Below are 23,473 nucleotides of genomic sequence, written 5' to 3' on the forward strand. Positions count from 1 at the left end.
TTTTGCCGTACTTTAGCTCGAAACACAAAATCCTGGGGCCAAGGGGGGGGGGGGGGTTCCGTGTGCCGGTATACCCCTTTAGTTTCGTTCTCTCTCTCTTCCGAACGGCATCGCAATGATCCGTGAAGGGATGACTGACTGCTAGTCATGTGAGAACAAGAAGGGGAAAATCAGTATTTGGAAAAAGAAGGGAGAGAGAGGTAGAGTGTAGTCGAACAGGTGAGATAACCTGGTCTGTTCTGCAAAGGTAGCTTTATTGCCAATAGATACGCTCAAATAAGGGCGAAAAACAAAGTGACAAATACAATGAAGACGCTTTTTGGTGGAAAAAAAAAGGACGGAGGAAGAGTCAGGCTCAGTGTAATAATCCTTACACTGACCTGCCGATCTCAATGGCTGCCGCAAATCATTCTTCGATCAACTTGACTAGCTGAATTGCACAGGAACGAACCTGGCGTGGGGTGGGTTGAAGGGAAAACACCTCGTTCATGCATCTGAATCGTATCGTGCATCGTAGCATATCGTACAAATTCTGGCGCCCAAACCAGTGTATCGAACAAAAAAAGAGAAACAACAAAAACGCCCGCTCAAACGCAGCAGACCTGTTGGTGAAATTAGAACTAAGAAAATAGCAACAGGTTTTTAAAAATAAACCAGAAAAAAAAGAAGGCACGAGGCCCATAAGGGTGACCCGCTTTCGAGTGACTAGCGGATGTAGTTCATCGAGACTTCAAACTGGCGCGCTTCAGCAGGCGGCTGACTAGGTTTCCGCGTGGCTTGGGCTTAACATAGAAGGCGCCTTTGGTGCCAGTCATATCGTCGCTGAAGACAAGATCCTCTAGCGCCAAAGGATCGTCTTTTGGGGGCTTGGGGCTGGATGAGGCGCCTTGCCAGCCATAGAGCTGGTCTTCGTCTGCACGGAGATCCGGGCGGGTCAATGTCATGCGCAGAGTCATCTCCCGGTTTAGTTGGGCGTGTGTTGAGTATACAGGCGATGGCATTGGCGAATCTAGGGACATGTTCCGGTGTGATGTTTGGCGAGAATGTATACGAAAAGACACGCCAGTACTTGAGGGTGTAGCTGGCGATTCCATGTCGGCGACAGAGTCGGCATCTGATTCTAAGTCTTCGTTATCATGACGTTCGTCCTCGAAGAAGGACAATTGCCCGTCTCTGAGAAATGTTTGCATGTCCCGACTGAACTTGCAAGCATGAGTGTCGATTTGTGGCAGGTGGTAGTGCGGTGTAGGTGCAGCAGTGTCGGGTCTTGTTGATGATGGGAAGCCGAATTCTATGGCTTCGTCAAACTTTTGAGGAGAAGCAAGGTACATGCGTAGCTTCTTCCTCGCCTCTGGGTCCTGGTAGTGAGTGGCCTCAGGGTCGAATACAGGAGAAACAGGTGTGTGGACTGGCGTGCGGCCGGTGAGAGAAGAGGATTGTGAGCGTTGGTGGGGGCGAGTGTTGATACCACCAAGGAACGGAGGCCCAAAGGGAGAGGAGGAGGAACCACCACGGACAGGATAAGTGGTGAGGGACATTGTTCTTCTCATGTAGCGGGCGGGGATTTCCTTGGAGGTGAATACAGGAGTAGAGGTGGCCATGGTGTCGAGGTATGAAGGAGTAGTGGAGTGATGCGGGTCGTTTTCCAAGGCCGCAAAGAGGCCGCTCGGTCCGCTCAGTGGGCTTTCTGCTGACGATACTGAACGTGGTCTTAAGGGACGTCCGCGCTCGGCAGTGTATTGACCGGACGGCTGTGAAAAGTCAAAGTGGAAGTCGTCGAAGCGTTGTTGTGCCCACTCGTAGTCTGTGTCGTCGGCAGTGAAGGAATGTTCACGCCAGCCTTGAAGAAGCAACTGTTCGTCGCGCGAAAACAGCTGTTTGCGGACTTTTTCGGGTAGAGAGAAGAAAAACTCAACGTCAGCGAGCGAGATGTCGTGTTCGAGCACAGGCTTTTCGAGTCTGCGTCTGCGGCGTACGGCACCTAGTGATAACGTGGGCCGGTGGAGTCTGGAGGAACTGGCTTGGGAAGAGCGGCCTGATGTAGGCTCGTCCAAGGCCTGCCGTTGGATCTGCAGACGCTCCAGGGACGAAAAGTACTTTCTCCTGGAAGGGGACTAATTAGCGACGACATTCTCATGGGTGTCCCTCATGCTACTGCAAGGTACAGCCATTGATGGTGGGGGGTGGATATCGGTATCTGCACGTGATATATGCGCCCCTATCACACTGGCGGGCCAATGACAAGCGGTTAGTTGCACTTACTGGACCGAATCGGGCAGCGCCTCGAACTCCGCCTGTGGGAGAGGAAGAGTAGTGCTTCTGGGTTTGCTCCTCATGGCGTCGGCTCGAATCGTCGAAATGGGTGATGGCGTTGTCGTCGGTTTGAAGCCAGTGACAAGAGGCACTCAACCAGGGGGTTGTGGTGTTTGTGGATGGCAGGACGAAGGGATGCTCCGAGGCCGCCCTGGGCACGGGGAGGCAAATGTGCCGACTGTGAAGGGTGGTGTGCAAAAGTACTATGTAAGTATTGCCCGTCTGTGTGTATGTATGTATGTATGTATGTATGTATGCACGTATGGTGGGCATTCAATGGCGGGCCGGCAGGGCTATCCGAGGTGGAAACAAGGGCCAGGCTGGTGATGTTGAAGAAAAAGAAAGGAACTATATGGAGTGCAAGAGGGTAGCAGCTGGAGGCTGAGCAGGCCAGAGCAGCAGACAGAGGTCTAGTGAGGCAGCGTGGTTACGACAGATGCACCGGGTGGACGGGAGCATATTGGGTGACGGGATGCCACATGTGCAGCTAAGGCAGCGGTGCAGCGGTGCAGCGGTGCAGCAGCCTCCTGTCCTGTCCTGTCCTGTCCACCAAACCCACAGACACGGACGGACCTTGGTAGAGCCGTAGTGGCAGTGGTTCCTCCGAGAGTCAATCCACAGCCATGAGCGTCTGCAACTCTCTGCTCTCCACCATTGGCCTTCGCTGTTTCAGAGCCGCCGTCTCCACCCTCCGACCGCCAGCGGGTCTTGCGGCGCTCCTAGCGTGCGACACACCGCATGGCCGCTCCTATACCCGGTCCATGGGATCGCGCACCAGCTAGCTCTTGTCCATGGCTCCCGTGTGATGGACGTCGAGAGCACGCGTATTTGCTTCTGGAATATTGCCTGCTGACCGCCCCAGAGTGAGAGCACAACTGCGCTCAAGCACGTCCCGTGCAACGTCCCGGCCATGCGCTGTGCATGTGCAACATGGCCCAAAACAAAGCAGCACAACCCACTCACTCGTCTGGCCGCCGCCTGATTCATTGCCTGCACTAACCCCGTTGCTGATGCTCGCCTTGTGCCGTGCCATGCAATATTTAGCTATCAATGTAAGTAAGTCAAACAAGCAAAAAACAAGCAGTAGAGAAAGTACGGCACTACTAACAAATATCCAACAAAGGAAAGGGTATCTCAAGAGAAGCGTCATCGGCCAACCGCCAGTCTCCAACCGCCAGTCTCCAACCGCCAGTCTGAACATCCTCAGCTCCCCAAGCAATCACCTCCTTCGGCACATACCCCGCCATGCCACCCCCCAAGCACTATAAAGTGGACTTTGCACACTTGTCCTTAGCCTACCCAACAGCCTGCACCCCGCCCTGTTCCGGCCCCAACCACTCCTTACCACATACATACCCACCTCCACCGTGCACATCCCATCTTGTTTGCTTGTCAAAAAAAACCGCCCCCCCCCCTCGTCTGCAGGCAACTGCCCGTCGCTCTCCTCGTCAAGCTCCTGCAATATCATCTACACGTGATGCGTCAGCACAAGGTCCACCTGCCTCAACTACACCCGCACCAAAAACACTTACAGTAATACTCGTCATCCAGCCCTTCGCGGCTTGGCAGCACTGGTTCGTCCAGCCCTACATCCTCGTACCGCACGTTTAGCAGCCGAATCTTGAGCCCGTAACCGCCGATAAATGTTACAAGCTTGTTGGTATTCGCCGTAATCGGCTGTTGGTTGAGAAGCATCAGCAGCCCATCAAGCCACTCGGAAGCAAGCGTGTGGCTTTGAGGGTGCAGATGCAACAGTACGCTTTCTTTGCGTCCTGCACCCGACCCACTCGACGTCTGCCGCGCATGATTGGATAGAGCCATGTACCCGTGGATCGTGATTTTGGTCGATGTCGACGCCCGCTCATGCCCTGGCAGCGTCCTCACCGTACTGTCAGACGATGCTGTCGATGGGGCCGAGGCCGAGACATTGCTCACTACTGATGAGACAATGGACAAATCAACTGTTGATTTCTGTGTCAGCTACGACGAAAATGCAAACCGGCCACTGGGATGCACCTAGTGGAGCGCGTAGTACTTACTCTTTTCCTGCAGGGCATCTAATTTCGGCTCGGCCGCCGTCTTTTCGTTAAAGTCAGCGTAGTGCAGGTATCGCCGGTTGTGTGACAGTCGAACAAAGCGCCACGACGAAGGCACTGCACGGTTGCCAGCTACTGGGCCGGTGTTTGTACCAAAGTCTGCTCCCATTGGGAACCATGCACCTTGAAGCAAGCATCTTATACGTTGCTCCTTGACAAACTGCAGCGCCTCGTGATTGAGCTCGTCGCGAACTTGGCTGTCGAGTGTTAGCTTGGCACGGCATACAATAGGCAAACTGCATACCGCAGGTGATGGCCCCATGCATCTTCATACGTCAGTTCCAGCACCTCCATCTGCAATTCTCGCAGCCGCTTGAGCTCAAACTCTGCTAGCTCCTCTTCAATCTCCTTGACATCTTTCATTCGTGGTGCCTGCCCAACCACCTGCTCAATCAAGATGCGAATCAGTTCCTCAATCTTTTCAAAGTCTTCAATCTGCGCTCCTGCTGCTTTCCACAGTCGGATGAAGGCATTTAGACCACTCGTGTGTAACCTAGACCAATGCAACAACAGCGGCTTGAATGCTCGGTCAAAGTTGGCCCGCGAGTCGGTATGGCGAAGAGCCTCAACGTCATCCAATTTATCCACTTCAAAATGCTCATATAGTGTTTGCGTGACCGAAAGACTTGCCCGCGCAATCGGACACCGTTGCTCGGCTGGCTCGGCTGACTGCTCCAGTAAAAGTTTCTGAAAGCCATCTTCGTTTTTATAAACAAAGTCAGTAATGTCCATAAGCCCCAAGAATCCAGTCCCGTTGAACTCCCACGCCGGTGACTCTGTCTCGAAACCCAGCCGGCTCCATTTTTCCGGATGATGCTTCTTGCTTCCTTTTGGATCAGACGATGACCTGTCTGGTTGACTCGCAGTGTGTAGGCCCCTAATAGCCCTTCGATGGTCGGGATTTTCCAGGTCCACCTTTTCTTCCCTCCAATTCCTCAGCAACGTCTTAGTCAGTGTCTGAAAGTCCAACAATGGGTGAGCCAGGTCTTGTATTGCGGTGCTTTGCATGAGCCCATACACGCTCTTGATCACGCCCAGCTCCTGGAGCTGCTTTATAAACTTGGGCCATTCGAACGCGGCATCGTTTGCAATGGCATCGCGCATCAACGCATTGATTAGCTGGAGGGAATTTGCACAGAGCGCATGGTCGGCCGATGTGATTTTCTCAACCAAGGATGACAAGAACTGGGGCTGGGCATCGACGGCTGGCTTGAGGCGCTGGAAGCCTGTGGTGCCTGTGTGCGAGCTTCGGTGTGAGGGATGACCAACGATTACGGCGAGGACTGACATGGCACCTCGGTTGACGTTAACAAGCGGTTGTGCGACGACGAGGTCGACTATCTATTATGCACTGGTTAGATGTACTCACGCACAACAGTCTCTCTCCTCTCTTGACTTACTCTTGCAATTAAATCATCCGTGACATGGTCCCATCCTTTGTCTAGCTCGAGCAGACGGGCCAGAGAGGTGAGACAATAGGCCAGTGTGTTTCCAGTCGAGTGCAGGGCCAGGAAGCGCAGCTTGGGCAGGCCCCCTTCGTAGATGAAGACATCAGCGAATGAAGGGTCGCCGATGGCATTCTGGAGTTTGAAGACGGCCATTTTGCGCACCGACTCCTCCTCCGCGCCGAGGCGGGCGACCAATTCAGAGACATTGACGCTGTCCATTTTCTCCAGCTTTCAGCGTGCAGGGGGTATCACAGTGTGGGGTATGTGGGTGGTAGTAGTGCTGCGGATGGCGATGTCATGCCAATCACGCGCAAGCGGCGAACATGACACAGACGCAAGAGTGCCAGGGCCGGGGATATGTACAGGCGCTGGTTGTGCGCAAGTACTGCTGTCGTCGCTGTTCTCGTTGCCGTCGCCCGTCGCGTGTCGAGAGGAGCGTGAAGGGAGAGACTTGGCAGCACGTGAAGCGCGTCGTGGGGGTCAAGTCAGCCGGTCCCCTGTCGGATGCCTGATTCGGCCGCTAGTCAGGTACGCCGAGCATGTGCCTTGTTTCTAGGCCCGACAACAGCCCGTCCGTCCTCTCTCGTCGCTGTTGCCGTCGTCGACTTCGTATTCAACAACGTTGGGCCCAACCATCAGTTGCTCTCTTCCTCCTTGCGACCCACATTTCACACCCTGTCTGCAGCCGCTGCCTTGCCCGACACGTGTAGTGCTGTACTGGTACCAGTGTCCCTTGGTCGCATCATCGCACGTTCCACCTCTTTTCGCCTTCAAGACCACCAGTACTCCTTCACCTCACAACCACCACCACCACAACAACAACCGCCACAATCGCCATCATGGTATACATTACCTCCGACCTCTTCGGCCCCAGCACCGCACGTGATTGGCAACAAGACAATACATCTCACAATTGGCATACCATGGCCCCCGACCAGCCCGCCGCCGGTCTTGGCAAGAGAAAGCGACAAGCAGGCGACGACAAACCACAACTATACGAACGCCCGTGTACCTCACTTCACACATCTGGCACCGACATCTCCCCAAAGACCATCCCACGTCACCACCGCTCCTCCCTAAGCCGCGACACCACCCGCCTCCACCACCCCAATACCCCGCCATTCGACTCCAACAACAACACCCTCTCCTATGCCTTCCTCCCCTCAAAAGCCCACGACTTCCCGTCCGACCGCCGCCCCGTCAAACAACTCAAACGCTTCAGTCCAAAAGCCTCCCTCGTAAAATCAACCTCGCACCTCATGGATATCGATCTCGACGTTCAATCTCCTACTACTACTACTACTACTACTACTACTACTACTACTACTACTACTACCTGTGGGACACCGGCACATCACCATGCGGTCTCCGACCTGCGCTCGTGCCATGCGTGCCAAAAAGCGCCGACACGAAAGAAGGATCTGGAAAATTATCTCGACTGCAGGAGGTGTGAGGGACGGACGTGCTTTATCTGCGCAAGGCAGTGTGTGGGCTGTGCAAAGGCCATTTGTAAAAAGTGTATAGTGGAGGTTGGGGAAGAGGGGGATGCCTGGTGTTTGGATTGCTACTCAAGGACCATCAATTCTTGAAGCATGGGATTTTTATTTTTTTTGGAAAATTTCGCGAATTTGAACTTTTTTGTTTTCTTCTTTTTAGCCTCCATTTCTTTCCATTCATTTTTTTGCTCATCTGATCCCTTTTTTGGGGGGGAAGGGGGGGGCGCTCGCTTTTCGCATTCTTTTACTTTGAAATTTTTTGTTTGTTTGTGTTTCCGTCCGTACAGCGAGCGTTTGCATCTTTTTCTTTGGCGTTTTTTTTCTTTTGCTTTCAACCCATCAACGTACGGATGCATGCGATAATTAAAAAACGATTTTCCTACATTTTTTTGGATATATAGCCATGTACATGGGAGGTACGAGAGGATCTTCATATATATATATAAAGACCCAGACTGGATCATAAAGCAGTCGTCGGTATAGATATGAAGTACATAGTAACGAGTATACAAAATAACCAACCCGAAACAAATAAATTTATGTCTAGTATTGATACTTGTCATACAAAGCCAACATCATGAATTCCTTCCTTTTTCACTCCTCATCATCTGTATCCTTCTCCTCAACGACACTCTCCGTCTCACCCGTCGGATACCTCCTCAATCGCGAACTCGCCCCCTCCCCATCCTCAGCCTGGCTATTCTTCGTGCTGCGCCTACGACTCCTACTGCTCACAACACCAGGGAACAGTTTTGGTTCCCCGTCCAATGTGACCGAACTAGTTGAACGTCTTAGTCCCGTGTCTGGCTCATCTAGACTGGCAGATGAGTTCTGGCCGTCTACCGGCTGCTGGACTGCAGGCACGGCGTTTGGGTTGACCGTCATGTTGGCGCTGCGGTTCGGACGTTCGGCATTACTGCCGTCGTGGGCGCTGGTTGGTGATGCGGGTTGATTTTGCGAGTTGGTTGCGTCAACGGTGGATGCTGAAGGCTTGAGGCGGGCTACTTGGGCTGGAGGGAGCATAGAGAAGAGTTGTTTGCTACCCGCAGCTGAGGCGTGCGTTGGTGACCCGGGGAACGGGACTCCTTGGAGCGATTTGGGCGTTTGGGGTACCTCGGATTGCAGGTTGGAGCTGGTTAGGTCGTGGCTGCCGGCCTGGGCTGCACGCGTGTAGCGATCAATCCTGGCTGGTGTTAGTATGAATATCTGAGAAAAGTTTCATGCATGAAACTTACATGGCTAGCTCTCCCATGAGAGTCTCATGTCGGAATGCTTCGCGGATGCTGGGCACATTGGATCTTGCCATGTCGTTACCCGCAACACCGGGGAGATGATAGTTGCTACCCAACCACTTTTGCTTGACTACATGCTCGAAACCACTCTGCTCGACTGAATGTTTGGCCAACTCACACATATCCACAGCACTCAGCTTGTAAATCTGCGCCGCAACTGAGTACTCTTCGATCAGAGGCTCCTTGGTAAAAGCAAACTGGAGAGGGTCATCCGTTGACAACGAGACGTTCAGACCTCGTCTGAAGTAGCTCATGAACGGGTTTCGCTCATACGCCAGGAAGAGTGCGTTGTTGCTGAGAGGCGACATGGCAACACCAATCTGCTCAAGGTAGAAAATGTATTGAAGAAGAGGCACCTTTCGAAGCAGCAGACCGTGGCTGATGCTGTGGCAGCAAAGAACTGCTGCAGCCAAATGGTCGGTATCACCAGCCTCGCCACAGTGTGGACGGAGGAGGAACGTGTTGAAGCCGCGCTGTTTTCTCCAGACGTTAAGTGACGACATGTTGGCAAACAGATAGTACATCCAGTAGCTGTACGGCGGGTTCTGCTTCGTAGACCACTCGCTCGGGAACGGGAATTTCTTGTACACACGGCGCTCGACTTTGCTTTCGTCGTCAACACTATCAAAGCCAATGACCCTCTGCAAGAAGATGTGGAGCTTGGGGTGGCTTGAAGGGTCTTTGGTGACTTCAAACAGAGGCTGGAATACATTCACGATAACTTGCTGGAAGTTATCCATTAGACCAGTAGCCTTGTACACATCAAACAAGCGCGGAACCTGAATCAACCATCTAACGTTGGGCGAGAAGAGCTTATTGTCAACAACCCAAGCCGCAAGCTTGTCCCACTCGTCAATGTCTCGGCCGTAGATGGAAATGCGCCATTCTACGAACTGGTACTTGCTCGCCTCGAGATCGGAAATGACTTCTTTGGTGATTTCAGCCAAATAGCGGCCTTTGACAAAGTTGTCTGTCTTCAAGAAGATGGTTCTCAAACGTGATTCGCCAACTGGGTTGTACTTCAAGTTGAACTTGTCAAAGCGGTGGAATGAGTCGGTATGGGCCTGTATGGTTAGTATCGTCGTATCAAAAACGTCAAGTAGTTACTTACATGCATATCTAGTGTGTCGATACTCAGATCGTATGCCGTCAAGTTGATGGACTCAAATACTTCCCTTAGCGTGAGGTGCTTGCCATCACGGTACAGCACTACCTCGTCAGGAGACTTCTTCATCTTCGACTTGATAAAGCGCAGCAGATGCTTTTGATTCATGCATGCAGAGTGGTGCACGTGTGTATCGACCTTTCGTACATTGTAAAAGTCTCTGTGAGGCACCTTCTTGGTATCGGCCGTCTCTTGGTACTCGTTGAGCAAATAGTAAAGGTTGAACTTTCCTTCGAGGTATTGGAGACGGCGGAAGGCGAAACTTTTGCTGGGTCCGTCTGAAGATATCTCCAGAATGGAATCGAGATCAATATAGAATTCGCGCAACGTCGGAATTGCAATGATGGGTGTATCAAGCTCAGCAGATTTGGCAGTCTCATATACTTGGTACACGCCACTCTCGTCAAGCCGGAACGACATCTCACCAGGACCAGGCACGGGGAGGCACTCCTCCAAGTGGAAATCTTCGCCGATGTTGGTACCCATTTTACGAGGTGGCTTAGGCATCTCGTTCGGCTCTAGAATACCGCTGTTTTGCATGCTACTAGCTGCATTGCGACGCTCTTTGGAGGTGTCATTCCAGACAGGTTCTGGAGGAGACGGGTAAATGCGCCAAGCTGGGTCATCTTTGGGATTGTCGAAGGAACGTTGCAAAGACAAGCGGATGTACTTGTGGCGCAGATCGAGCACTTTTTGAATGTTTGCGTAGATGGAGCTGAGCTCAGCAGTGATGCTGGAATCAGACATTGCGAATCCTCCTGCCCCTGTTCCAACGCCTATGCCTGCACCCGCACCGTGGATCCCTTGTTCAGCCAGAAGAGGCTTATGTTCATGGGGAAGGTTAGGGTGTTGGCCATGCGATCGGGCCTGTTGATCAGCCTGGAGAAAATGGTCGGTCTCGTCGTGGGCACCTATGGGGTCAGGGACTTGCTGGGTCATGTGCCGACGAGGTTCATGCGATTGCTCTGCGTGTGACGAGCCGATGGGTATGTATGGCCGTTGGACATGGTTGGCATGGCTGACATTGCTCTTCCGCGAGCGAGTACTCTCGGCCCTGCTGAGAAAGTCGACACCGTCAGTGCCACCAAAATTGACGGGGAATGTCTTTGCGCGCATGGCGGGGCTGTGCATGTCTGCTTGGGGGCCGCCGTGCTGTGTCTCGAGCTGGTGCCTCTGGTAGAACTGCTTGGCTTCGGTATGGCTCATTTGCTTCTCAGCAGTGTAGTCGTAGAAGGCAGTGCGACGCTGTTTGTCGCGGGGGAGTATGCCGTCATCGTCGTCTTCAATGCTTGGGCCGGCACCTCGCTGCGATGCTGAAGTCGCACCATAATTGGTTTTTGTACGCCCGCTGCCACCAGCCTCTGTGTCCGAGTCATCTAGATCGAGCTCGTCCTCCTCTGACGAAATTATATGATCGTCGTGGGCAGGGCCAAAGTCTGGTGACGCATCTGCGTCGGCAGAGAATGCTCCTGCAGGACACATCAGTATGGTTGGGTGCGAGATGGAAGTGTCAGCGAGAGCTACCTTTCAGCATGGTGGCATTGAAGGGTGGGAGTTGTGAATGCCGGGGTGGATGCAGAACTGCGAACAAGACTCACACACACAAGCAACGCGCATCGGACCCCGCCGACCAGTCGCCTTGCCCCGTGCCGTTATGTCAAATATGGACTCGATGACCACTGCATGTCACGCCTGCTCCTAGCGGCATGGCGAGAAGGACTGAGCAAAAAGACATGGAGGCTGCACGCAGGTACGATCGCACTCGGACAGGTCTACCACGGCCGTGTGCACATAAATACTGCGTATGGACTAATTCGCTAGGCCCCTCACCCTCGGCTTGCAATGTTGTCGGCGGGGGGGAATTCGACCATACCATGTCTGTCGCCCGCCCTGGCTAGGATCGACGCTGCGTCACGTGAGCGACGTCTAGCGCGGGACTACCATGCATGTCCAAAAATTTCCCGCATGTCGTCCTCTGGAATTTTGAGTGACTATCGCCAGCCTCTGTCCAATCGCCACCATGTAAGACTTACCCATACCGCACATTGGCCATGTATACTTACCAGCCATGAAGGTTTCTCCTCCGCCGTGCTGCCGTCCGCGCCATCAGTGCCTCGCCCTCCAAGGCGTACCTGGTACAGCCGCGCTCCATTACTACTCTCACACCCTCGGTGTTCCGTCCAAGGCAGCAACAGTGGTCAATTGCCTCTTTTCAACGGAGATTTGCTAGCGATGAGGTGTCAAAAACCGACTCGGCTGAGGCTGCTGCCGCAGAAGCCTCCGAGAACTTTGCCCAGACAGCAGCGGAGGCGCCTGTTGAGGATAACTTGACGCCCGCACAACAAGAGGCGCAGGCAGAGCCCACCGACAAGTCTGCCACTGTCGGCGCAGATGCGCTCGAGGCTGCCGCCACCAAATCTAGCCAAACCAGCCCGCGGGCCAGGAGGGAACGACCAGACAAGAATATTGAACCCCACAATGTGCTTTACATTGGTAACCTCTACTACGAAGTTACGCCAGATCAGCTGAAGCGTGTCTTCTCTCGCTTTGGCGATATTGAGAGCATCAAGATCGTCTACGATAACCGGGGTCTAAGCAGAGGGTAATATTCTTCCACCCCCAAATGGCCCAATATTGACTGACGCCGTCTATTTAGTTTCGCCTACGTCGAATACAAGAACGTTAGTGATGCGCAGGCTGCTATTGACAACCTCGACATGCAGGTGTTTGAAGGCCGCAACCTTGTCGTTCAGTTCCACACTCCCAAGTATCAGGCAAAGGGGCGCGGCCCTAATGGCAATGAGCCCAGCCCTCCAACCAGGACGCTCTTCATCGGCAACATGTCGTTTGAGATGTCAGACAAGGACCTCAACGACCTCTTCCGCGACATTCGCAACGTCTTGGATGTACGTGTTGCCATTGACAGGAGAACCGGCCAACCGCGAGGCTTTGCTCATGCAGACTTCATCGACGTGGCCAGCGCCACCCGTGCCAGAGAAGTTCTCAAGGAGAAGGTCATTTATGGCAGACAACTCCGCGTCGATTTCAGCAAATCCAACACACATACACAGCGTGAGGGTGGGAAGCGCCAGGATTCGTTCCAGGAATGATGAGAAGCAGGTGACGGTACGAGATGGATTGTAAAACAAATCAGGAAGGGGCTTCCTCTCATTTGGAGGATAGACGAATGACGACTGCAAGGGAGTGGGCCTCTCTGTACGATATGTAAGACTGGGACACGTGTGTGGTCAGTTATGCCCCATGTTGATATACAAGTTGCTTGTTTCATAGTGGAGAGTTTCCGGCATTGCCATTCCTCTCTTCATTTGTACTTCATATAGTGTGAAAATCTATGTGTCTTTGATGGTTTCTAATAAGAGTTTGATCGATGCATCGACGTCAAGCCAATGCATGCAGGGTGGCGGCGAAGTGTGGGCCAGGATTCGGCAAGCGCGACCGGCTGCGACCTCGGCTTGCCCCGCGTACCATCTCCGCCCGGCATCTGCTGCTGATCAATTACTCGACGCGCGGATTCCGCCTTACTCACCTCCAGTGTCCTTACTTGTCTCTCCGTTCACCACTCCTTCTTCGTCGCACCGTAGCCAGCTCATTGACATTATCCACTCATCGCACATCTAGTCATGTCCTTCCTCGGCGGTGCCGAGTGCTCCACGGGGGCCAACCCGCTCAGCCAGTTCACCAAGCATGTACAAGATGACAAGTCTCTACAACGCGACCGCCTGGTCGGGCGCGGGCCAGGTGGTATGCAGGAGGGCATGCGAAGTCAGCAGATGGGCGGTCCTTCCGATGGTGTAAGTCAGCAACAGCGCATGCAAACAATGTAGTGTAGAGAAAATGTGCCATGACTAACCCGAGGGCCGGCAGATGATGAACGAGTTCATGAATCAGAACGTACAGCTCCCACAAGGGCCCGGGGCCGCGTCACCCTTTGCCATGGAGCAGATGCGTAGAGAATTGGAGCGAGCCCAGCATAGCGGATCGCCAGCATGGGCAGCCGAGTTCGATCCGGGCATGCAGGCTCCCCAAATGGGCCCAGCCATGCAAGAGAGACCAGCGGGCTTCAACCCTGCCGAATTCGCAAAGTTCCAGCAAATGAACCCTGCCGCCCGGACCGCGAGCCCTACAACCGCATCACAGCCTTCTATGTCGGCGTACCAGCAGCCCATGTACGGCATGGGCATGGGCATGGGCATGGGTGGTATGGGTATGGGCATGGGCATGATGCAACAGCCATATGCACCACAAAACTTCCAGCAGCCCGTACAGGACTCAGGAAAGGGCAAAGGACGTATGGTTGAGCTCGACGACCATGACTGGGAGGCACAGTTTGCGCAGTTGGAACAGACCGACCAACAGAACCTGGACGCGCTCGACGCGGAAGCCAACAAGGCTATGGAGGCTGAGCTGAACGAAATGGACAGGTCAGTAGAGAAAGACGCCGTTGACTTCGACGATTTCGAATCCGTCTGGAAGGGAATCCAAGCTGAGACTGAATACGCTAGGCAACTTGCCAACGAGGAGAGATTTGTCGAAGGACACATGGGCGATCTCGATCAGTGGGAGGGTTTCGATGGTCTCAACACACATCCGGTCCGCGATCCGTCCATGGGCGACTATCTGTTTGAGCAGGAGAACCTCTTCAAGAACGTCACAAATCCGTTTGAGGAGGGTGTAAAAATCATGGAAGAAGGTGGAAACTTATCATTGGCCGCCCTCGCATTCGAAGCAGCAGTACAAAAGGATCCAAACCACATCGCGGCTTGGGTGAGGTTGGGTGAGGCTCAGGCGCAAAACGAGAAAGAAACACCCGCCATCCGTGCGTTGGAACATGCATTGAAGCAAGACCCTTCAAACCTGGAAGCTCTCATGGGTCTGGCCGTATCCTACACGAACGAAGGCTACGAGAGCACAGCATATCGGACATTAGAACGTTGGTTAGCAACCAAGTACCCCTCTCTCATCAAGGAACCGCTCTCGTCGGATGCCGAGATGGGCTTCACAGACCGCCATCTACTCCACGAGAAGGTTACCAATCTTTACATTCAAGCCGCACAACTATCGCCGTCTGGTGAGCAAATGGATCCCGACGTACAAGTCGGCTTGGGTGTGTTATTCTACGGCGTAGAAGAATACGACAAAGCCGTCGACTGTTTCGGCGCCGCCCTTGCCTCCACCGAATCCGGCGTCTCAAACTCATCATCACAAGTCCACCTCCTCTGGAACCGCCTCGGCGCCACCCTCGCAAACTCGGGCCGGAGCGAAGAAGCCATCGATGCTTACTCACGTGCCCTCGCCCTCCGTCCAAACTTCGTCCGTGCCCGCTATAACCTTGGTGTCTCGTGCATCAATATTGGCTGCTACACCGAGGCAGCACAACACTTGCTCGGTGCCCTGGCCATGCACAAGGTCGTAGAGCGAGAAGGCAAAGAGAAGGCGAGGGAAGTTGTCGGCGACGGCGTATCAGAGAGTCAACTAGACAACATGATTCATCAGAACCAAAGCACAAACCTGTACGATACCCTCCGGAGAGTCTTTGGTCAAATGGGACGAAGAGACTTGTCAGACATCGTGGGCCCCGGCATGGATGTCGAGCGTTTTCGTGGCGAATTTGAATTTTGAAGCAGAGAATACTAGTACGGACAGCATTACCACCACTACTAGTGCTCAGGTAAACGAAGGAAATGCATCTGGGCGAGACGACAGCGAGTCGATGGTGCAACCCGAATTCAGGGAATCCATCCCGGCGCCTTGGGGCGAACTCGACGATCACGGCAGTCCCTGCTATGCCGAGTTCTTCAACCAAACAGACCAAACGGGCGAGGATTGGGGTTCCTTGAATGAGCTTCTAAGAGATTTTGCATATAGATGAAAATCAAGCTTTAATCACAAGAAGACATGCACACACATTTGATGCAAGAAGCTCGAGTCAGGCGAACGTTGCAAATGAGATTGCTTCCATATTGGTTGTGGAGATTGCGAATATATTCTTCTCACCATGCAACTCTATACGCTCAGACACTAGAAGAACAAAAAGGCGTTTTGCGTGTTTCTATGGCAGTTCCTTCTCGAAGGCCGCTCCTTCCCCCTTCACAGCCCCACAACAAAGGACATAGACAAAAAGTGATGATAGAATACATGAGACCTGAACTGCACCCCTACACACCCAGCACTCCCCCATCCACGCTGTTGCACCGTTTTTTTTTGCCCTATGGTGTTGCAACGAAATCTCTTAGATAAACAAAAGAAAAAAAGGAAAAGAAAAGAAGTCTTGTGTCCCCCAAACCTCGAGAAAAACCCCTCCCTTCACATGTCTAAATCGTCAAGAAGATTTTATTTAGCAAAGTGAAGGTCGTATCCGAGCCACTTTCTCGCGTTGACCTGAGCAACGTCGAGACCCGGGTTACCGTATGTGAGGGGCGCAAAGAAGAGGAAGCACCAGAAGACAGCTGCGAGAATGACACCCGTTGCAATCCAGCTGCCAATGAGGCTCGAGGATGCCACACGCTCACGCACGGGGCGGGAGGGAGTTCGGCGATGACCCTTGGCGGCAGTAGATACTTCAGGATCCTGGGGTTCGATGCAGAAGACAAACTCGACAAGCGCGCCAGTGACGAGGCAAGAAGCCAAGTGCGCGGGGAGGTAGTGATGAAGGAAAAGCTGGCGTCCCATGATGTAAAAGGGAATGTAGTGAGCGGCCCAAGTAAGGAAGAAGAAACCGGTCGAGTTGTATAGACGAGAGCGGGTGCCTACAGGTAAGAATGTTAGAACATCCCCGTCGAAAACAAATGACTTTATCAAGTGAAGGATTTTGGGCTGTTTATATGAGAGAAACAACTTACGGTCATCGAGAGCGTCCATACCACGGCGGAGAGCCAGTTGGTCTGCGCCAATGATACCGACAAAGACGGCCAAAAGCGAAGAGGCAAGCCACCATCCAATAGGATTACCCAGGAAGTAAATCTGCTGGCGGGTGTCGTTCTTGGTCCAGAAAGACACACCACGCAGAAGGAAAGGCCAGGAAATAGGTTGCGACGCATAGGGATGGGAGCTCGTCAAGGCGTTGTTGTGATGGAACATGGCGCGTTGAACCTCGACCCACTTTCTCAGGAAGCTCAAGTGCTTGACCTTCTTGGGCTCCTTCTTGTTGCGCTCGTCTTCAGCTGGGAGCGAAGGAATGTCATCGACATACCAAATGTTGCTGGATTGCTGTACGGCCTTGTTTCCGTTAATCTCTGCCTGTTTGTAGGCCCAGTCTGGCAAAGGCTTGGTGTGGGTCCACATGGCGACCTTGGTGGGTACGTGGATCAGCTTGAAGTGGGTAGACATGGTCTTAAAGTCACTCTTGCCCTTGTCAACCTTGATCTGGAAAAGCGTGTCATTGTAACGCGCGCCGGCGGCATCCTCTAGGCTCACAGTCGTGAATTCCTGGTTAGTGGGGTAGTAAGGTGATGCGACATCGTGAGTCAAGAGAATAGTGTTGGTGACCAAATGGCGAAGACGAACTACGTCGCCTACCTGAACGCGCTGACCGACCTCGGCTGGAAGAGGAGTCGAAGGAAGGACCTGCCAATGGTTGTTGGTATCATTGTGGGGGTAGCCGGTTACTTGCTGTCCTTGAGAAGAGACACGTCCATCCTCGTATCGGAGTGGGTAGCGGTCCGGGTGGCTGTGAAGGTAGACCTTGGTCTCCTTGTGGCGGATGGTGATGGCATCGTAGTAATTGATGCTAACAGACTGAAGGCTCATGGCGTTGTCGCTCAAGGTTTCCTGGAACTCTGGAGTCATAAAGTCGTCACCAGGTCCGGAACGAGTAAGGATGGCGAAATGAACCTGGAACCAGAAGAGGTAGAGGAAGAAGGGGACAATAAGCAGGCCGACAAGACGAGCAACAAAGTGCTTGCCAAACTCGACTAGAGTCAATGCGCCCTGTCGTCGGTTGACGTCCATCAAGTCCCAAAGATCAATCAAGACCGGGACACCAATCGAGAAGAAAGTAAAGACACCAACGTATTTGATGGAGATGACGCAGCTCAGGTTGATACCAGTCAACAGGAGCCACTTCCACCATTTCTGGCCAAAAGGCGCATGTCTTTCCTTGTAAAAGCGAATGTATGAAAGCACAGAGAGAGCCATGAAGAAGATGAGGGAAGCGTCGAGGAGTATCAGGCGCGTCTGGCCAATGTGGGCGTTGTCGAGGAGCATGAGTCCAGCAGCGGTGACGCAGGCAGGTAGCGAATATCCAGACTCCCACATGATCATGAAGACAATGGGAACAGTAAGGGCACCGAGCGAGGCAGGCATGGCGCGGTATGCGACATAGGGAACCTTGTTGGTGATGTACGAGTCACCAATGTTCTCGAAGAGAAACTCGCCCTTGTATCCAACGACCCATCCAGCAAAAGCAAAGAGGAGCTTTCCGAGCGGTGGGTGAACATCGAAGAAGTAGGTGCGTTGTAGGTAGTAAGAAGCGAACTGCGGATGCGATTAGCCCTGTGGTTCAAGTACCCGTTGCGCCCCATTGCGTGTGGGCGACATATGCGGCAGCTTGGGGACACGGAGACGTACCTTTCCAAAATGGACCTCGTCAAAGACAACCTGGTCGGGATGTCTGATGCCCCAAAAGCGAGTGATGAAGGCGAGGACGGTCATGATGGTGATGGCAAGCCTGTAGTCCCATTCGCTGCCCTGCTGCGCGGGCTTGTACGGCTTGCCCTTTGCGACGACATTGGCGACCTTCTCAACCTTCTCAGACAAGGCTTCTGGGTTAGGTGAGACAGGTCGCTTCTTGTCTTTGCCTGCTCGCTGGCGGATGCTCCCAGCAGGTGAGGAGGACATGTTGGGCTGAGGCTCTTTGAAGCTACCTGTTGGATTGCACGTCAACTAATGCGTGGGGTTGAGGGATTTAAACATGCGATGGCGTCAGCTTACCTCCCGCAAGAAAGAAAAATGGTTGATGGAATTGGAAAGAGAGTCGGGGGCTGCTCTGCAAGAGACAGGACACCTAACTACGAGTTCAGGGTCTGAGAGGACCAGTCCGCAATGGGCGTCTCGCTTACGACCTCCCCCTGCATCGGCCGCTATTGGCCAGCCCGCCATTGTAAACCCTATTCGGGCGAGGGGCAGAGAGGGGGGGCGCGCCGAAGGTCTGGTCAAGCCACTCGAGTATCTATTCTTGGCATCATCACGACGCGGACCGGCGCACCCGGTGCTACTTTGTTTAATATATTACTACGAACGCTATCTCACGCCCTTGCCCGCCCTGCACGCACATGTCGACCTTGCCACCCTGGCTCTGTGTGAACGGGCACTCGTCCACTGCCTCCTCCACGCATCAATTGCCCTTCTTCTGCTTCTCGGCTTCACGCTTCCTCTGCTGTGGTATGCGGTACGTAGTCTCCCACCCGTACAGCGCTCCAGCTCCAAACACCATCGCGGCACCCACCTTCATTAGCCTGCTCATGTGGTTTCCGAATAGCCAGATGCTCAGCAAGAAACTCACCAGCTTTCTGATGTTGAGCACAATCGTGACTGTAACAGCAGAAGTGTTTGCACTCAGCATGTTGACGCCAGTGATGCACAGTAACTGCGTGAGTGCATTGGCGGTAAGGTATATGATGTGCTGGGATGTTGATGCGAGAATCGTGCTAACCAGCGGTGGGAGCGAGGCGGCCATCTTGGGAGACACCTGGAATGATTGCGATGACTGCAGACGATTGAACTGCTGCGTCAAAGTCGGGGCGAATCCGGCAAAAAACGGAATAGACAGCAAGTGTGAGTAAAAGAGGTTGGCCTGCCAATCTTTTCCGTGGTCTCTGTAGATGTCTTCAACGTAAGCTCCCATCCACGCTGATAGCAGCTGTGCGATGAGTAGGATCAAAAGACCAGCCTGTAGTGACGAGCTCGAAATGCTGCTGCTTGACGTCTCCATATTCTTGCCCTGTCAACTGTCAGCGTCTGCAAACCCAAGCAACAAAACCCACTATCGTACCTTTGACTGAGCATCCGCCCACGCAGAAACCATGACACCAAGCGTCAACACCGCAACCGAGAAAACCTGCAAAGGCGTGTACTTCTTGCCACGCATCCAACCAGCTATCATTGTAGTGACACTGCCAAAGCTCCTGAGAATAATGTGGACAGGCACCGAGATGTTGAAAGCGAATGCCCAATTGTTCAACATATTGACTGTGAAGAACAAAGCTGCGCTCACACACCACTTACGGAACGGTACCGGTGAGCTCCTCATATAGTAACGACCATTGGGATCGAATTGGTAGTGTAATGTCGAGAGACAAGTGAATACAAATTGAAACAGCGTGATCAGCAAACCGCTATTAGGCTCTTGTCTGTCGCTACATTAGCACCTGCATTGTGCGCATTGGGCATGCTCCTGTTACTTTACGATTGCTTCTAGACAATAGACCTTGGATTTGTCAGTATTGAACATGTAAAAGGCGATGGGAGGACTAGAGTCTGCTTCTCACATTTGCGCAACATCCTCCAAAGATGAGCGAAAAACTGCTGACAATCGGTGCGATGGCTGCCATGACGGCCAAGTGCTAAGTCGGAGGCTATACTGTGGCTACCAAATTTGAGGACGGAGATGTAGCGTTGACCAAACCAGGATGCTAACAAGATTGGCAATAATTAGACACGTAGCATAAGTGACTTGTGCCTGCGGGCTGATGCTTCTTGCCAGAACCCGCAAGCACAGCGTGAGAAGCTCACTCACAGAGACGAAATTTTTTTGATGCGTTATCTACAATCTTATCATGACTTGCACTTTGCTGCAGTTGGTTGAACACGGGTGGGTGTCGCGAGACGCAACGTGTAAGTCCGGGATGAGATGAGCCTCACGGGCGCTAACGTGGGATTGACCGTCAGTCTTACCGAACTAAGCAAATTTCGAGAACATGGGCATCAGAGCCCCTTTGTGCCGAGGCCAAACTCAAAGATCATGGTTAATTTTGACTTTGCCAAACATGCAGTCAGATCGCGATTGTGGAGTTTGCCGCAACCTATACTTGGCACGTTATCACCACCGCCTCAGCAGCCGCTCACTACAACAAATCCTCACCAAAAGCAATAATGACTCATTACCATTTCTCTTGTCATTTCTCTGCACCACTCAGAGTCATTATCATGGTGTTGCAATCTACACTACTCAGCAGCTGCCTATTCGTCGACCACATTGCGTCGTCCATCGTCCGCATTCCCACGCCCTTTCGCCATAAATGCTCCTATTCTATCGTCCTTAGCGCCACCAGGCAGATCACTGCCAACCGAAAGGAAGATCAGAGGGTAAGGATGGCCAAGCACCCAACAAGTGTACATTCCCGCTCATAGAAATTCTTTGGCGATGCTCGTGAACGAAGGATGCCATTACAATGCCGAGAAGACGAAAAGCTGTGCCATGTTAGTTTGTGCTCTTGATGCCCAGACACGAGCGCCTAACTCACATTGTTTGTTGCTGCTATAGCAATGCTATCCTCGAACGGATGCCAGCTCATGTGCAAAATCTTCTTGTTGAAGTCAATCTGATCCGCATCGGTTTCCTTCCTCATGCGTTGACCTTGCCCAATAGCACCGGCAGCAGGGCTACCAGCTCTTGATCCGCCCTTTTTACCGGCGTTGCTGCCAGTCGGGCTGCCTGATGAGTTCATCGGCGTCGGGATTCCAACCTTCTTTGCTTTGAACGCAGACTTGTCAGCTTGTAGCACAACCTCGGTATCTTTGTCGTTATCTGAAGGATATATCATGAAGTTGTTGTTGTAGCTACCAGTCATGACATTCTTTGCGTCTCCAGAGAACACAACCTCGAACTTGTCAAAAATACTGTCGTTTTCGTATGTGTCGCATAGCCTAGGTCGCAGGTGCTCATGAATGGGGATCGTTTTGACTGGTGTCTTCTCCATGTTGACATCCCAGATCTTGACAGTCAGGTAGTCGCGAGACAGGATGTATCGTCCGTCATGTGAGAACCGTACGTCAGAGATGGATGAAATGATTTCGGAGAAGAAAGACCTTGATGAGGGGTCTTCTTCTTGTTCAAACTCTGCAATCTATGCATTAGAACATAGCCTTTGCATAGGGAGTCGCGGCTGACTTACGCTTTGCATGCTGGTCGCACAGAGCACTCTCACGCATGTCAGCGAGCTTGATCGTTCCCTTGGAGCTCGCATACATGAACCAGTTGCAGCTGATAGGGTGAAACTCGGCAGCTGTGATGACCTCTGTAAGCTCCTCCATGTTCGCTGGCTTGATGTCGACAATGTTGAAGCTCTGGTCCTGAATGTTGAGGTTCCAGAGGTTGATCCGCAGATCGTCGCTACTAATGAACGTCTCTCCGTCACTGTTTACAGATATGCTATTGATATGGTATGCATGCGCATTGGCATACGTCTTTCGGGGTACTGCTGCGACTACGGTATCGTGATGTGTAAGTCGGGGGAGCTTCAGGTCCGTGGCACTGCGGAACTGTGCATTTGGGTTCCTGACGGGACCGCCGCCACCAGCAACCCCACCTCCAGGCGTCAACTCGTGTGACAGATTGTTCTCTGCCACTACCTTCAGCGACTTCTCAAATACCTTCCATAATTTGATGGTCTTGTCGTTTGTGGAAAGCAGATAGTGTGAGGCGTTTTGTCGGCGGCACCATTTGATCTTGTTGATCTTTTCCTCGATCTCGAGAGATTTTAGGTAGTCGAACTCGGGCTCGTGCGATTGGAACTCGGTGTGGAATTTGTATTCGCAGGTTTTTTTCTGCTGCTTGTTAGGTGCTGTCGTGGCAAGGAAACTAGTGAGGATGGCCTACCGTCTCGTTCCTTTCGAACAAGACCACACGACCACCCTTGTCACCGGTTGCAAGGTAGTTACCCGTCTGGTCGAACTCGACGGTGGAGATGATGTCAGCTGCACTAGTAGTAAGTCATTGCACGCAGGGATTGAGAGGGCCGACAGAGGACAGAAAGCTGTACACAAGGTAAAATGCTAAGAAAAGGTACGTACCTTCGGTTATATCCTCAACATCGCCTTTGTCGCCAAAGCACCTGTTGCAGTCAGTGGCGGTTGCAGAGCGCTTTGGCCGACCTCGCAAAAATAACAGGAAGTGAGCCGATACAGCTCAGCCACCCCGCTAACACAGGGCATTGCACGTACTGGGTGAATTTCCACGTTGTGGGGTTTCCTTCTGCTTCTACCATGATTCTTGACAAGGGTCGCCGAACGCCAGCGGAGTGCGATCAGGTGCAGCGAGCGCGGTGATGTGTTGGGTGCAGAGGGACTCTCGCTGAGCAATTACGTAGGCCGTGGAGCTTGCGGGGGGCCAGGGACGAGATAGCGCTGCCGACGTCGATGGTGGAGGGTGGGTGGTGGATGATGTAGTGAGGGCGGTGTCTGTTGGGGGGGTATGTGTGTGTGGGCAATGGCGGGGGGGCTAGCGGGTGGAAGGCGTGTGTTTGGGGCGTGCGGGAGACTCGACTCGACGGGGGCAGCGGAATGACGGCGGCGGGCGACAACACAAGCAGCAACAGCGCAGGTACGGAGACAGAGCGTGTAAGGTGATACCTCGATTCACTCTTAGTGGGGGCTGTCCAACCTCCAAACCGCCAAGCCCTCCGGGCCACGGAAACCACGCCTTGCC

The 23,473-nt window shown here is 52.9% G+C and overlaps 8 protein-coding genes across 8 annotated transcripts; 3 read left to right on the forward strand and 5 right to left on the reverse strand.

The window, feature by feature from the left end:
* Window positions 1-719: 719 nt before the first annotated feature.
* Window positions 720-2,336, reverse strand: COCMIDRAFT_108449 (uncharacterized protein; the record flags this gene model as incomplete). Its single annotated transcript, XM_007694712.1, has 2 exons — window positions 720-2,103; window positions 2,263-2,336. The coding sequence occupies 2 exons, from the start codon at window positions 2,334-2,336 to the stop codon at window positions 720-722; spliced, it is 1,458 nt and encodes a 485-aa protein (XP_007692902.1).
* A 1,425-nt stretch (window positions 2,337-3,761) lies between these two features.
* COCMIDRAFT_41115 (uncharacterized protein) lies at window positions 3,762-6,076 on the reverse strand (the record flags this gene model as incomplete). Its single annotated transcript, XM_007694713.1, has 5 exons — window positions 3,762-3,781; window positions 3,846-4,274; window positions 4,353-4,606; window positions 4,654-5,750; window positions 5,810-6,076. 5 exons carry the CDS (start codon window positions 6,074-6,076, stop codon window positions 3,762-3,764), a joined length of 2,067 nt encoding a protein of 688 aa, XP_007692903.1.
* A 620-nt stretch (window positions 6,077-6,696) lies between these two features.
* On the forward strand, window positions 6,697-7,446 carry COCMIDRAFT_108454 (uncharacterized protein; the record flags this gene model as incomplete). Its single annotated transcript, XM_007694714.1, has 1 exon — window positions 6,697-7,446. The coding sequence occupies one exon, from the start codon at window positions 6,697-6,699 to the stop codon at window positions 7,444-7,446; it is 750 nt and encodes a 249-aa protein (XP_007692904.1).
* A 501-nt stretch (window positions 7,447-7,947) lies between these two features.
* COCMIDRAFT_108458 (uncharacterized protein) lies at window positions 7,948-11,292 on the reverse strand (the record flags this gene model as incomplete). The annotated part of the gene is made up of 3 exons (XM_007694715.1): window positions 7,948-8,536; window positions 8,589-9,709; window positions 9,757-11,292. The coding sequence occupies 3 exons, from the start codon at window positions 11,290-11,292 to the stop codon at window positions 7,948-7,950; spliced, it is 3,246 nt and encodes a 1,081-aa protein (XP_007692905.1).
* A 593-nt stretch (window positions 11,293-11,885) lies between these two features.
* Window positions 11,886-12,920, forward strand: COCMIDRAFT_108444 (uncharacterized protein; the record flags this gene model as incomplete). The annotated part of the gene is made up of 2 exons (XM_007694716.1): window positions 11,886-12,412; window positions 12,467-12,920. Coding segments are annotated over 2 exons (981 nt in total), but the record flags the coding sequence as incomplete, so codon positions are not given.
* A 531-nt stretch (window positions 12,921-13,451) lies between these two features.
* Window positions 13,452-15,450, forward strand: COCMIDRAFT_108452 (uncharacterized protein; the record flags this gene model as incomplete). The annotated part of the gene is made up of 2 exons (XM_007694717.1): window positions 13,452-13,622; window positions 13,696-15,450. The coding sequence occupies 2 exons, from the start codon at window positions 13,452-13,454 to the stop codon at window positions 15,448-15,450; spliced, it is 1,926 nt and encodes a 641-aa protein (XP_007692907.1).
* Window positions 15,451-16,161: 711 nt separating this feature from the next.
* On the reverse strand, window positions 16,162-20,378 carry COCMIDRAFT_108440 (glycosyltransferase family 39 protein; the record flags this gene model as incomplete). The annotated part of the gene is made up of 7 exons (XM_007694718.1): window positions 16,162-16,577; window positions 16,671-18,303; window positions 18,397-18,692; window positions 19,195-19,768; window positions 19,820-20,177; window positions 20,229-20,254; window positions 20,316-20,378. The coding sequence occupies 7 exons, from the start codon at window positions 20,376-20,378 to the stop codon at window positions 16,162-16,164; spliced, it is 3,366 nt and encodes a 1,121-aa protein (XP_007692908.1).
* Window positions 20,379-21,213: 835 nt separating this feature from the next.
* Window positions 21,214-23,033, reverse strand: COCMIDRAFT_108447 (uncharacterized protein; the record flags this gene model as incomplete). The annotated part of the gene is made up of 6 exons (XM_007694719.1): window positions 21,214-21,237; window positions 21,291-21,886; window positions 21,942-22,593; window positions 22,646-22,743; window positions 22,840-22,880; window positions 22,990-23,033. The coding sequence occupies 6 exons, from the start codon at window positions 23,031-23,033 to the stop codon at window positions 21,214-21,216; spliced, it is 1,455 nt and encodes a 484-aa protein (XP_007692909.1).
* Window positions 23,034-23,473: the final 440 nt, after the last annotated feature.

This window comes from Bipolaris oryzae (assembly GCF_000523455.1).
Source record: "Bipolaris oryzae ATCC 44560 unplaced genomic scaffold scaffold_236, whole genome shotgun sequence".
Classification (NCBI taxonomy): Eukaryota; Fungi; Ascomycota; class Dothideomycetes; order Pleosporales; family Pleosporaceae; genus Bipolaris; species Bipolaris oryzae.